General features: G+C 38.7%; 1 protein-coding gene across 1 annotated transcript in view; it reads right to left on the bottom strand.

Annotated features, from left to right (window-relative positions):
* The window catches only part of Pdk (pyruvate dehydrogenase kinase), a 218,202-nt gene that overhangs the window by 46,080 nt on the left and 158,277 nt on the right, over positions 1–13,845 (bottom strand). Inside the window, exon 10 of the mRNA XM_090381828.1 lies at positions 359–472. Within this exon, the coding sequence (XP_090237954.1) occupies positions 359–472 (114 nt within the window). The remainder of the gene's footprint in view (positions 1–358; positions 473–13,845) is intronic.

Here is a 13,845-nt window from a genome sequence, read left to right as displayed (position 1 = left end):
GTCTAATCAAGAAGCGTGTGCTGCACACTGCTGCTCCTTCCCACCTGGCTACGGAGGCGCCATTCTCATTATAGTAATCTCTTGTGCTCTATGATGTTTACTACCGCAATGTGACCTGGTTACGTCCAATAAGGCATGTGCTGTGCTATTTTTTGTGCTAGTACAGGATACATAACATAATTAGTAAATTACAAGCTCATACACAGATCTTAGTTGCATGACTTTACATTTACTTTGCTTCCATTTTTTTTTTTCTTCTTGAAAATGGAAGCAAAAGTTACTACTGTGTTCAAGGAAAAAACAATTCACATTTTTATTGTTATATAAACTTAAATATTTTAACACTAACCAAACCTACCTTAAGATATATAACAGCATCAGTTCCATAACTTTCACATGATGTTAAAATAAGATCACCTTGAAAATAGCGGGCATAGAGTCGAGAAAGAGGTAAGCCATAGCCATATCCTGCCTGCAAATAATTGTAGTCATCGAAACATTATTAAAAAATATATTTTACTGCATTTTTTAAATGTATAGTCATCAATGTCAATAGTAATAAATGTGCAATTACAAAATCCAGTTTACTGTTAAAGATATAATATTAAAGAGGCAATTTGTTTGCAAAATAATGAATGATTAAGCGAATAAGACCGGATCATCTTCATTGCATGAGACTACCCATTGTGCTAAGAACTATAAATCTTGACTCTTTTCTTTGAATCATGTACTGAAATTTAACTATACCAAATACTAGCAGGATCAGGCAGCTTGATGTTCTGACAACATAATCAGGAATTATCTGCTTGTCATAGCTAAGATTTAGGTTGGGAAGATGGTGGAGTGGGGCTCTCACTAAGAGCCTCACTTTTAACTTGATGACAGTTATTTAGCCAGAAGGGAGGAGGGGGAATGAGCTCCATGTTAAAGTCTTTAATTGTATAAAACAGGATGAGGAATTGGAAGTATGTGTAGAATAGTCAGTAAGATCTATGCTGTACAATTTGTAATGGAAAATTAGATGACTGTAGTCATAAAATAATTTGGAAAGTTTAGTCCTCCCAAAGATGCATGTTGATGAATCCAAAACTGATATCAAAGTGATAATATATAATTTAAATTGTATTATTTTTACGAGCTTTTAAACTCTTTTCAGTGTAACAAACTGATGCTGTTAACAAATGAAAATTCTAAATGGGAATCACAGATGCCAGTAATAATTTTATATTAATTAAGAGATAATACTCAAGATTTAGACCAGGTCTGTCCAAATGGCTCCCTAACTCAATGATGGCATTGAGTTAGGGAGATGAGAGGTTGATGTGTCTCCCCCCCCCCATTTTATAATATATCTAATGCTATATGGCTTCAGAGAACAAGTCTGCAGCAATACCTTGTCCTTTCATGTGATGTTGTGATCCCCAAAGTTATACAACAATCTTAATGCACACAGCAGAACAAACTTTTACATTCACAATATATTGCCCTGGCATTTCATTAGTATTAATAAATAGCCTCACCAAAAGATTAAAGGGCCACTTGTTTAAAAGAGACAAAAATTATTATTATTAGCCATATAGTGCAAGGAAGCCTGAGGCTTATGGTGCACCAAGCAAAAAAAAAAAAAAAAAAAATTTCCGAGTTACCATGAGAGAGAGAGAAGTTGAAAGGAATCACCAAGAAAGAGAAGAATGATGATATCCAGCTCAGGACCCTGGGTGTGTCAAGCCCATACTCACCAGATAAGAGCCCCTGGGGTTAGTATTAGTACATCACTAATCCGGCCACCGGTAATCCGATTCCACCGCCAATTCGGACATAATTTCTGCAAACCTAATTTCAAATTTCCCCAGGTAGGCACACCGACCTGCTGCTACTGTTTTGGCAGTGTTGGTTGCAGCATCAGCTGTTGGCGCGAACTCATAAACATTGGCAAGCCATTCCCACTTGTTTTTCTGCATTTATTATTATAACCTGCTCACATTTAGCCCCAGCCATTGTTCCAATGCATAAAGGAAGTGCCTCTCACGGTGTAAAGCACAAACACTGTACTGTAACAGATAAAGTTGAACTTCTGAAAAAACTTGATAATGGTGTGTCTGTTAGAAGTTTAACTCTTAATTGTAAATTCCAGCAATTTCTCTCAGTTCCTCTTATCTTAGTAATTTTATTTTAGCCATTCCTTTTTAGATTTTTTTTTTACAACACACTTATACAAACTTGCAGAAAAACACAACACAATATGATGGATAATACAGCGTGCTAACGAACCTGTTTTCACAAAATCTCTAACAATACTGAGAAACCTATTGTGACATTTGAGTTTATTTTATCGTAATTAGTTTTATTGCAGCACTCGCCGTGCGTGCAATAAACTAATCACAAACGAGCTTCATATGTATGCCGCAATAGTGTCACACGTATGTGACCGACACGGCTTCTCAAGAAATAAAGTAATCAACATACTTTAGTTACAAAACATATATGCAACATAAAAAATACCTTTTTTATAATATTTTAAGCAAAAAAACGACTACACTGACATTACAATATTTATTTTAGAATTACTAATCAAATTATTTCCTAAATATTTTTTGGCCCTGGGGAATTTTTTTCTTAAACTAGCTTGGCAGTTAACAGGTTAAAGGTAGAAGGAGGTAGTTAGATGTTGGGTAAAATGTATGTGCTAAAATAACCACAGGTGATCCAGCAAACTACCCCCAGGGATTCACATCTGGTGAGTATGGGCTTGGAACACCCAGGGTCCTGAGCTCCGGGGGCTCACATCTGGTGAGTATGGGCTTGGCACACCCAGGGTCCTGAGCCGGATATCATCATTCTTCTCTTTCTTGGTGATTCCTTTCTACCACTCTCTCTCTCTCTCTCAGGGTAACTCGGGAACTTTTTTTTTTTCCTGGTGCAGCATAAGCCTCAGGCTTCCTTGCATCATATGGCTATTATTAATAATAATAATAATTAATTATAAGCCATATGGTGCAAGGAAGCCTGAGGCTTATGCTGCACCAGCCAAAAAAAAAAAAAAATTCCCGCATGAGAGAGAATAATAAAGAGAGAGAGAGAGAGAGAGAGAGAGAGAGAGAGAGAGAGAGAGAGAGAGAGTCAGAAGTAGAAGGGAATCACCGAGAAAGCAAGAAGAGAAGAATATCCAGTTCAGGACCCTGGGTTTGCCAGGCCCACACTCACCAGATGTGAGCTCATCATCATTCTTCTGTTTCTTGGTGATTCCTTTCTACCTCTCTCTCTCTCTCTCTCTCTCTCTCTCTCTCTCTCTCTCTCTCTCTCTCTCTCAGGGTAATAGGAAAATTTTTTTTTTTTTTTTTTTTGGCCGGTGAAGCATAAGCCTCAGGCTTCCTTGCACCATATGGCTAATAATAATAATAATAGCTCACTAATCCGGCTCCCCACAGGTCCCAACGCTGCCAGATTAGTGATGGTCGACCTGCAGTGACAAATGATTCAAGATAGTAAGCTTATACAGTATCAGTATCAACTAAAAACAAGAAAAAATATTTCCCCAAAACACTTGTCCATGCTTTGTAATAGTTTATCTCTGAATTTATTAAAGCTACCCGCTCCTATACCAGACGGGAATTTGTTCCAACAATCAAGTACCTGCTGGCTGAAGGTAAACTTCTGCACATCTATTTCTGCAACTATCCTTTCTCAATTTTAATTAATGCCCCCTCATATGTAGCCCAAGCAAGAAGGAGGATTCTATTAGCATTGAGCTTATTCTACTACAGATACTACAGATTCAGAGAGAAAAAGAAAAGCAATATCGATAAACAGAGGCGGACTGGTTTAAAAATTCTTACCCGGGAAAATTTGTAGTGGCCTCATACTAGCGTTTATGGCCAAAATCACACTGGTCTCTGGCCCACCGGGGTTTTCCCCGGTAAGGCTTATGGCCAGTCCACCTCTGTTGATAGAGAAAAAATATGAAATTGTGAAATGCTTTGAGCGAAATGAAAGACCATGTGATATTGCACGTGCTACAAGCCTAAATGAGGCAACGCCGAGAATTACAAAGAATGCAGGGCGCCTCCGTAGCCAGGTGGGAAGGAGCAGCAGTGCGTAGAACACGCTTCTTGATTAGACCGGGGTTCGAGCCCGTCACCACCAAATACGGAGGATGCGGAAAGGTCAGGGAATGACCACCGCATATCCCGGAGCAATATGGCCTTAGTTGCTAATGCTCCTAAAAACCAAATAACAAACAAACAAACAAAGAATGCAGAGAAAATAAAAACAACTTTCATAGCAGGAACAACTCAAACTGTAATTAAAATCCATTAGATTAAGACACAAAGAATTGGAAGAGATGGAACAGTTGTCATCTGTTTGGATAGAAAACCAAACAAAAAAAAGTTAGCTTACGATAGAAGCAAAAGAATTATCAATATTTTATTACGTAATAGTCGTAATAAAATACTTTTGTATTTTATTACGATTATTTATTGTGTTTGGTAATGTTTTGGTTACAAATGTGTGTTCAACCTTGGGTGGTCGGCACCTAACCCTATTTTTCCCATAGGGCCTGTTGTTTATATTGCACCGAGGGTTTCTAGGAACACAACTATCGTGCTATACGAGGACTGACTGTATTTAGATTTTCTAAATTATCTTGGAGAGTTTCTGCTGCAATATTTTTTTTAGCATTAGCAAGGGCACATGATGCAAGAAAGGAAGCTTATATAGCATCAGCCAAAAAAAAAAAAAAAAAAAACCACACACCCTTCTCATTTCAAATGTTTGTCTTACAACGACAGATGGAAGTTTGTACCAGTAATCAACCATCCGCTGGCTAAAGGCAAAGTTCTGTACATCTATCCTACAACTTTCTTTCTTCAATTTGAATTTATGCCCTCTCAGGTGATTATTCTGAGCAAGAGGAAGAATCCCATCAGAATTCAGCATGCTCAACCCATTCAAGGCCTTATATACCTCAATCATATCACCTCGCAGGTGCCTAGTCTCTAGTTGCTGCAATTTGCAGATTCTAAGCCTTTCTTGGTAAGAGGACCCCCTGCATTCCCCTCACCAATCATGTTGCCCTTCTCTGTGCATGTACAAGCAACTCTACACCTTTCCTAAAATGAGGCCTCCAGACTTGTATGCAGTACTCAAAGCATGGCCTGACAATTGCCTTATACAAAGGGATGATCACCTCCTTTTCCCTGCTAGCAAAATTCCTGTATATCATTGATAAGATACCATGAGTTACTCTTGCAGACTGTTTGCACTATTACCCCCAGGTCCTTTTCACTCTCTACCATTGTCAGTGTAGTACCACACAGTTGATACATTATTCTGGGGTTACCATATGCAGTACTTTACATTTGTCAATGTTAAACTTCAGTTGGCACCTCTCAACCCATCTGCTCAACTTTTGTAGATCCTGTTGCAGCAGCGTACTATCATTAGTGTCATTAACAACCTTGCCAACCTTCATATCGTCTGCAAACTTGGACATTAAAGTCCAAGTCCTGATATACCATCATCAATATCCATGATGAATACAGAAAACAACAATGGATCCCACATTGAACCCTGGGGGACTCCACTAATAACATTAGTCCACAAAGAGCAGCGTCCATTGATTGTCACTCTCTGTCTTCTCCCACTCAACCATCCCTTTATCCATAGCAGCAATTTTCCTCCAATGCCACATGCTCCAATTTGTGCAGCAGTCTTCCATGTGCAACTGTATCAAAAGCCTTTACAAGATCCAAATATATGATATCAAAATTATTTATTGCACCCAGTTCCTTTTTGTGACTACATCATAGTATCCGATCAAATTGGTAAGACAAGGCTTCCCCTTAACAAACCAATGCTGTCTGAGCTATAACTGAAGTCTTGTCTAGATGATCCTGCAATGCTTCTTTAACCAGTGCCTCCATTAATTTCCCTGGAACAGAAGTTAAACTAACAGGTCTGTAATTACTTGTGTCTCCCTTTGTGGACTGGGGCCACATTTGCACATCTCCAGTCCGTGGGTACATCCCCTGAGTCCCAGGATGCGCTCATAATTATGGCAAAGGGTTTGCTTACTTCCTTTTCTGCCTCCTTTAATATAACTGGATAGATTCCGTCCACCCCGGGTGCCTTTTTTATTTATCTTCAACGATTTCTCCTCCACTTTCTTCTCCGTTATTACAAAATCATCTAGCTCACTGCCAGAATTTAATTCACCTCTGGCATTTCCCTCCCTGAATAACTCCTCATGTGTGAATGTAAATGCAAAATATTCAATTAGTTTGTTTGCTACCTGAGCAGGATCATAAACAGTTGAATCATCGATATCAAGTGGACAGATCTGATTCATCTCCTTCCTTCTAGAATTTACATAAGTAATGAACTTTTTGCTGTGTTTCTTTGCATCCTTTGCCAAAGATTTTTCGTAATCTGCCTTTGCCTGCCTAACCTCCTTTGTGACTTGGTTATAGACCAGTTTATATCTATCATAGGTTTCTGTGTCACCTGTTAATTTATATGTATCCCATGCATTTTTTTCCCTCTGCCATATGTCTCATTAGTTCATCTGACATTCATTTAGGCCTAAATCTTAAACAATATTTCTTAAGTAGAAGGGAGTCACCAAAAAAGAGAAGAATGATGATATCCAGCTAGACCCTGGGTGTGCCGAGCCCATACACACCAGATGTCAGCCCATCAGTTTCCCCTTAAAATGCTCAACACGTTAAAAGTCTCATTACTTGCCTTAGTTTCCTCAAAGAAATTGACTAATATGTCCATTACACCTTGAGCTTGTGAGATTGTCGGCACTGATTTTGATTCACTTTCAACTGCCCTAACATCATCATCGCAATCACTGTCTTTACCAGCGTCGTTATCATCTTTGTTGAGTGCAACATCTACAATGTCACTCTCTGTAGGAAGACCATTAGTTAATAAATTTTCATCGACTTGTACAAATTCATCAATGTTACCTACAATGTTCTTACATAGCAACCATTCAGATAATGGTAAGTTTTCTTCGTTTCCATCTTCTTCATCTACAATTGAAATTTCATTTGAATTTAATTTCGATTTCTTGAAGTAATTCGATATGGTTGTCGAAGTAATGTTGTTCCATCATTCAATAAATTTATAGCATCCAATATCGATATAGACTCGGTAAGTTTCTGTTCTCTTTGACTGATAAGATGTAGAACTAGAAATCTTTTATAAAATCCTTTCACACTCTTGATTACACCTATGTCCATTGGTTGTAAAATTGATATCACATTGGGAGGAACCTCAGGAACAGAAATCTCACAGTTTCTGTTCCTGTGGCTATGGTAGAAACCTTTTGGTAACAGCACCTCTGGTTTCCTGCTCCCAATTTGATTGCCATTGCTCATAGAGCTTTGTGGTTATTCATTTTCTTTCAGCATTGGTATTATTGGCTGTGTCAGTGGCTATCCCCAGAAATTCTGTGGTTATGCCTTCCTGAGTTTGTAATATAAGCCTCTTTTGGCTATTTCCAAATAATGTGGGAGAGCCCCACCCAGCACATGCAATGCTGGTGTGCTCACAGTGCAACATGTTGTGGTGATAGTGAGAAGTATTGTTCTCTGAATTGTCTCTAATTTGTTCCTGTTTCTGACTATGGCCATGCGAGTGAACTACGCACCAGCTCCATAGGTGATGACAGGCAAGAACACTGCTTGGTATATCATTGCCAGGGTCCTTCTTTTGAGCCACCAGTCAGCCCAACTGATCCTGGCAATCAAGTATACATAGTTTCTCATTTTTTTTTTTTTTTTTTTGCCAAGTATGCCAAATGGGGATAAAAAGTTAATTCTGAGTCAAAAACAACCCCTAGGTATTTTAGTTCTAATGCCATTTTTACGGTTTTTCCATTAATTTTAATTTGAGGGGATCTTAGGTTTCCTTTCAAAAGTATAGATTTAGTTTCTTCCAGTGATATCCTGAGCATATGCATTTGTGTCCATCCTGTAGTTGCATTGAGGCCAGCATTTGATCTTTGCTCTACAACCACTCTTCTGTTTCCTCTTACAAGGAGAATCAAATTGTCCACAAAGGCTATGGTTTCCACTGGGCACAGATCTAAGGCCAGAAATTCATCCAGAACATGTCTAAAAGATTGAGCTCTGAGGGAAACCTTTATTCACAGGACGTGTCAATTCCTGGAACCTTGTATGAACTGAGACACTTCTGTCTCTGAGGTAGCTGTTGGTTACCTGATCCCACAAAATGGGACATTTGTCTGGCAGAGTCTCCTGAGGACACTACGCCACCACCAGAGGGAATCAAATGCCCCAGCAAAGTCTATTGAAATTGCCAACATATATTTGTCCTTTGTGTTTTGTACATAAATGCCATCTTGGATGATATTATCTCCTGAAGGCAATGAACAAACTTTTCTGCGCCTTCAACACCTGACCTATGCAGGAAATTCACATGAAGATCCTTTTTCATTCAATGAACTTTATGAAGCTCTCAGCTCTCTATGAGATGGAGTATCCAGGTTTGGACTTGCTTGAAGTCTCAATTATTAAGAGAGTTTGGAGTATTAGACCCCAACTGTTCATTAACCTTATGAACTCTTGTCTCAATAGTGGCTGTTTTTCCAATCAGTGGAAAACTAGTAATCTGAAAATTCTGATAAAAGGACAGGATAAACCCTCTATCATTACTTCATCTTACAGGCCAATCACCCTTCTACCTGTCCTGGGAAAGTTATTAGAAAAGCTCATTTAAAATGTTTTAAAACTTATTACAGTTCTAAGGGTCTGTCTTCTCCATCCCAATAAGGCTTTTCAAAGGGAAGGTGTACTGTGGATGCAATTAAATTTCTTTTGGATACAGTCAATTCCTCTGCCTCTTCATGGACTTCAAAGGGGCCTTTGACACCGTTTGGTGGCAAAGTGTCCTGGCTAGGTTCAGGGAGGACGGGGTCTCTATTCCTATCTATAAATTAATCACTGATTATTTTTCCAACAGATACCTTTTGGTCTCTTCAGGCTTTTGCTTGGTTTTGAGACCAGTATCTCGTAGCTGCACTCAAGGATCTGTTCTTGGTCAAATTTGTTGGAATGTGGTCCTTGATGGGTGGCTAAACCGCTTCCATAATGACATTACAAAGATTGCATATGCAGATGACCTTGCCCTTCTCATTCCTGGGAACTCAAAGCTTGAACCTGAAAGGAAAGCTAATGACATCATTGAGGATTTGTCTGCTTGGTGCTGCATGCACAAGCTTTCCATTTCTGTTAATAAAACTAAGCAGGTTCTCCTTAAAGGTTCCTTGAATTATAATTGTCCCCCTTCCCAAACTGTTTGAACAAAGTATAAAACTTGAAAGAAATTACAAATATCTTGGAATTATTATTGATGATAAGATGACTTTTGTGGCTTATGCTAAATGTGTCCTGAACAAAATCAAGTCCATCACTGGACAAATACTTAAGATTAGTCGAAACGTTTGGGGGCCTTAAATCTTTGACTCAAATTATATTACAGCTGTCTTTTCCTTCCTATACTTTGTTATGGTGCTGGTGCATGGGGCTCCAAAGTAAATAATGTGACTGTTAGGAAATTTGTACTGCAGTCTCAAAGATTTTTTCTTCTTGCAACCTGCAGAACATGTAGAACTGTCTCTACCGCCGCTCTGCAGGTTTTAAATGGTAGGCTTCCTGCTCATTATGAAGTTATCTCACAGTTTCTGTCTTATCATCGCAAAAGGCAAATTCCTGCTAATGTAGGAAACTATAATTTAAGACTCAATTTGATTTTTGTCAATGACTGGCAGGTTGAATGGGATAATTTCCATCTGGGCAGAACTACATATTCCTTTTCCACAAAGGTTTTTGTATACAGTAAAAAATCCAATTGGCTGGGACTTTGGCTATACATTACTTTTCTACTTTCTGGTCATGGAAGTATCAATTTTAAATTCAATTTGCTGTGGTTCTGAGGAAACCATTGATCACATCATCCTTGAATGTCATTTTTAAGATGACCCGAGTTCCAATTGCAACTATTGACAGGGGCTTACACCCTGGCTGATTTTCCCTGCCTTGTAGAAAACAAAGAAAAATTTGAATGTTTTGCCAGGTTCGCTGATAAGGTTTTTGAATGATGCAAAAGAATAGTTCAAACCCATATGCTTGAGTGATTGACATTATATATAAACTATATTTTTACTAAAATTTTAACTATTGTGTTCTTTATTTTCGTGGCTGAGTTTAGCCTAACCCAATCCATGTGTTGTTTTGGCTGGGATAATTCCCTAATGTTTAATAAAATTTCCCTTCAGTACTGAACTTAAAATTTTGATGATAGTTTTAGGATTATTGTTGTCGTCCAGCAACCCTTGGCTGGCTTTAATTGACCTCTTTGGTCTCATATCTTTAAGTATAATTAGTTAATAACCTAAGTTCCTTAGGTCAACACTTGATTCAACATTTTATGTACTTGATTATACAAACTGTTTTGTACATAATTGTATATAATAACTTAGTGATTAGTTATTTGTCTATTTTAGTTTTACTGCCGGGACATACTAACTTTTGTTTTGCTGGCTTCTGAGAGTTGGACGGTTGGTTGGTCAAGTCTCTGTTGTGCCCTGGCGCTGTTCATACTGTTTCATATAATTGTATATAATTATCCTCTTGCTGCAATGCTGGCTTGGTGGCTACACATTGTGATACCAGTTAACTATTTAATATATACAATACTTCTGTTTTAGGCTGGATTTTTGTGCAAGTGGTTTCTTCTGATTTTAAGTGTAAATCAGTTTAATATTAGTTATACTCATAACCTTGAATCTGATGCCTTGCAAGACAAGGGTAATATTCTTTATTCTGTATTTAATAACAACCCCAGAGGCTCACATCTGGTGAGTATGGGCTTGGCACATCCAGGGTCCTGAGCTGGATATCATCATTCTTCTTTCTCTTGGTGATTCCCTTCTACTTCTCTCTCTCTCTCTCTCTCTCTCTCTCTCTCTCTCTCTCTCTCTCTCTCTCTCTCTCTCTCTCTCTCTCTCTCTCTCTCTCTCTCTCTCTCTCGGGGTAATTCATAAATTTTTTTGGCTGGTGCAGCATAAACCTCAGGCTTCCTTGCACCATATGGCTAATAATAATAAATGTATGACTTATGTATTTCTTCTGTAGCTCTGCTGGCTGGGTGATGGGTTAAGCTCTCTCTCTCTCTCTCTCTCTCTCTCTCCTGGCCTCCAGTAGCTTATTGTTGTTTTATTTTTAAGCATATTGTTGTATTTAGTTAACTTCTTGCTGTGCTGACTTTCTGCTGTTATTAATTTAATCATGACTTTGATTCAGCTTCTGTTTTCTGTTGGCACGCTTGCTCTTGCTCTTGGCCTTCAGTTGCACCTGCTGCTTGTTCTTTTTTGCTATGTACATAGTTTTGGCCTTGTAAGGGTCAAGCAGTGAGGTTGTTTTATCATGTCACTGATTTTATTATAAGTTGTTTAAAAATTTTGCCAGTGCTGTTGGCTAGGGTTTGGAATTGGGCATTCCTGCTCCTATCCTTCAGTTCCTGGCTGCTGTTCTTCCACTAGTGATAATCTTTAATCTTTATTTCTCAACTATTTCAACTTCTGCTTCTTGGGGGATGTCCCTCTTCTTCCCCTATCTATCATCTAATTGCCACCCCTCCCTGTTCCCCCTCTCCCCTTCTTATCCTCTTCTATTATATGCATACAATGGGGATTCCAATTTTGGAAACTACAGTAAATGTTATTTGATAGTAGTCCCTGGAGTGCCACCACATGACTAGGGACAGGAGTCGGGACGCAGGGATTTTTTCCCTGCCTCCTGGCTGCAAAGTCTCCAGATGCCAGAAAACAACCACCATCATAACACACACACACACACACACACACACACACACACACACACACACACACACACACACACACACACACACACACACACACACACTTTCTGGCATAAAATAAACCTACAGATGTTTCAGCGGCATATAGGAGCAACCCTGGAGGCCGTATTCTATACAAAAACACCTTGAACACACACCTTGTGTTTTGTACTGTTGTTAACAGGTGATACATGGCATCCTCCATAGAGTTTCCCTGCTTAAAGCCATACTAATTACTTGAGCGATATCCTGCTTCAGTGTAGTATTTTTGATATTCCATTATAGATCAATCTTTCATATATTTTCCCCATTACTGGGAGGAGAGCTATAGGTCTGTATGATTTTGGACCTGTAGGGGTTTTCTCAGGATTCTTTAGTATGAGTCTGAGCACAGCTGTTTTCCAAATTTTGAGGAATTTTCCTTCAGTCATGCAGTGATTATACAGAGCTATTAGATTATCAGGTGCAATTTCAGCAAATTTTTTAATTATTTCCACTTCTGGGTCAAATCCAGGGCATTTATTGTTTTTGGTTTTAATTAAAGCAATTCTTTTATTGTAAATAGAAATGCTAACATAGATCACTCTATGTTAGCATTTCCATAGTGTGTATTCTCACTGATTATGTCATTCTGAGTAGGGGAATAATCCCCAGCCTCAGACTGGATAATAGCATCTAATATGTTATTAACAGACTACCCAACACAGGGTTGAGGGTTCAGTCTGATTTAACTGTGGTTTCTATCACATCTCCTCTTGGCAGTTTATTTGTGACAATTCTGTACATTATTATTATTATTATTAATAGCCATATGGTGAAGCCTGAGGCTTATGCTGCACCAGGAAAAAGAGAGAGAGAGAGAGAGAGCGAGAGAGAGAGAGAGAAAGAGAGAGAGAGTCAAAAGTAGAAGGGAATCACCAAGAAAATGAAGAATGATGATATCCAGCTCAGGACCCTGGGTGTGAGCCCCTGGGGTTATGATTCCCCATGGGTCAGTGTTTCCAGATGTCCCCACAAAGTGCCGCCAGGATTCTTTATTCTTTTCTCTAATGAAGGATGGGTATTGGATCCTGCAAGTCCTATAGGAATCTCTCAGTGCTTCCACCTCATTTTGGGGCCAAGATGTTCTGACTTTCTAGAAATGTCTCCCTGCCTTGTGTACCCTTCTGAGTATAGTCAGTTCAGGGCACCACCAGGGTTTTTTCCCAGGAAACACTACCTTCTTCCTGGGTTTTTTCCATGGGATTGACAGGTTTGATGTTTTGATGATCATTTCTGTCATCGTCATTGCATGGTTGTCTGGGCTATAACAGTTGTTTTGATCTAGACTGCTCAGTTTCCTGTTTCTGCAGCTGTGTTGCTGTGACTTCAGTGAAGATGTTCCAGTTTGCTTTCTTTATGTTGAATCTTTTTATCTAACAATTGTCGTATCGACCGTATTGGCCCGAAAAACACTGGGAAATTGAAAAAAAAAAACAACTAAACTAATTAAAATAAATGCATTTACCTTAATTCACTTTTCTTCATCTGCAAGTGTCTTCATAATCCAAACAACTATATGAAATGCTGTAAAAAATCCAAAGTCGGCAAAAATCGCTATTGAGCACTTTCCTTCATATACCTAATCACCCTCAACAAATATCAGTCCTGTGAATACCCACCTTTTTTGGGCTAAAACTAAACCCAGGAAAATCAAAGTATACTACCTTCTTACCAAAAGCACATCTCAATCCAACAGCCTCTCTGGAATCCTCAATTGCGGGGCATCTTCTTGTCACCGCTCATTCAGTTAAATTCTTAGGGATGATAATGGATGAAGATCTGACTTATACGGAACACATCCAGCAACTATGCTCAAAAGCGTTACAGGCTTCTAGTGCACGAAACTCTACCTCTGTAGATTGCATAATAAAGATTGTTAGTTATTTGGTTTTTAGGAGCATTAGCAACTAA

The sequence above is a fragment of the Mastigoproctus giganteus genome, chromosome 9, assembly GCF_048544385.1.
Source record: "Mastigoproctus giganteus isolate SK-2022 chromosome 9, ASM4854438v1, whole genome shotgun sequence".
NCBI lineage: Eukaryota > Metazoa > Arthropoda > Arachnida > Uropygi > Thelyphonidae > Mastigoproctus > Mastigoproctus giganteus.
The sequence above is the reverse complement of the archived record's forward strand: the minus strand, read 5'-3'. Positions and strand labels throughout refer to the sequence as shown.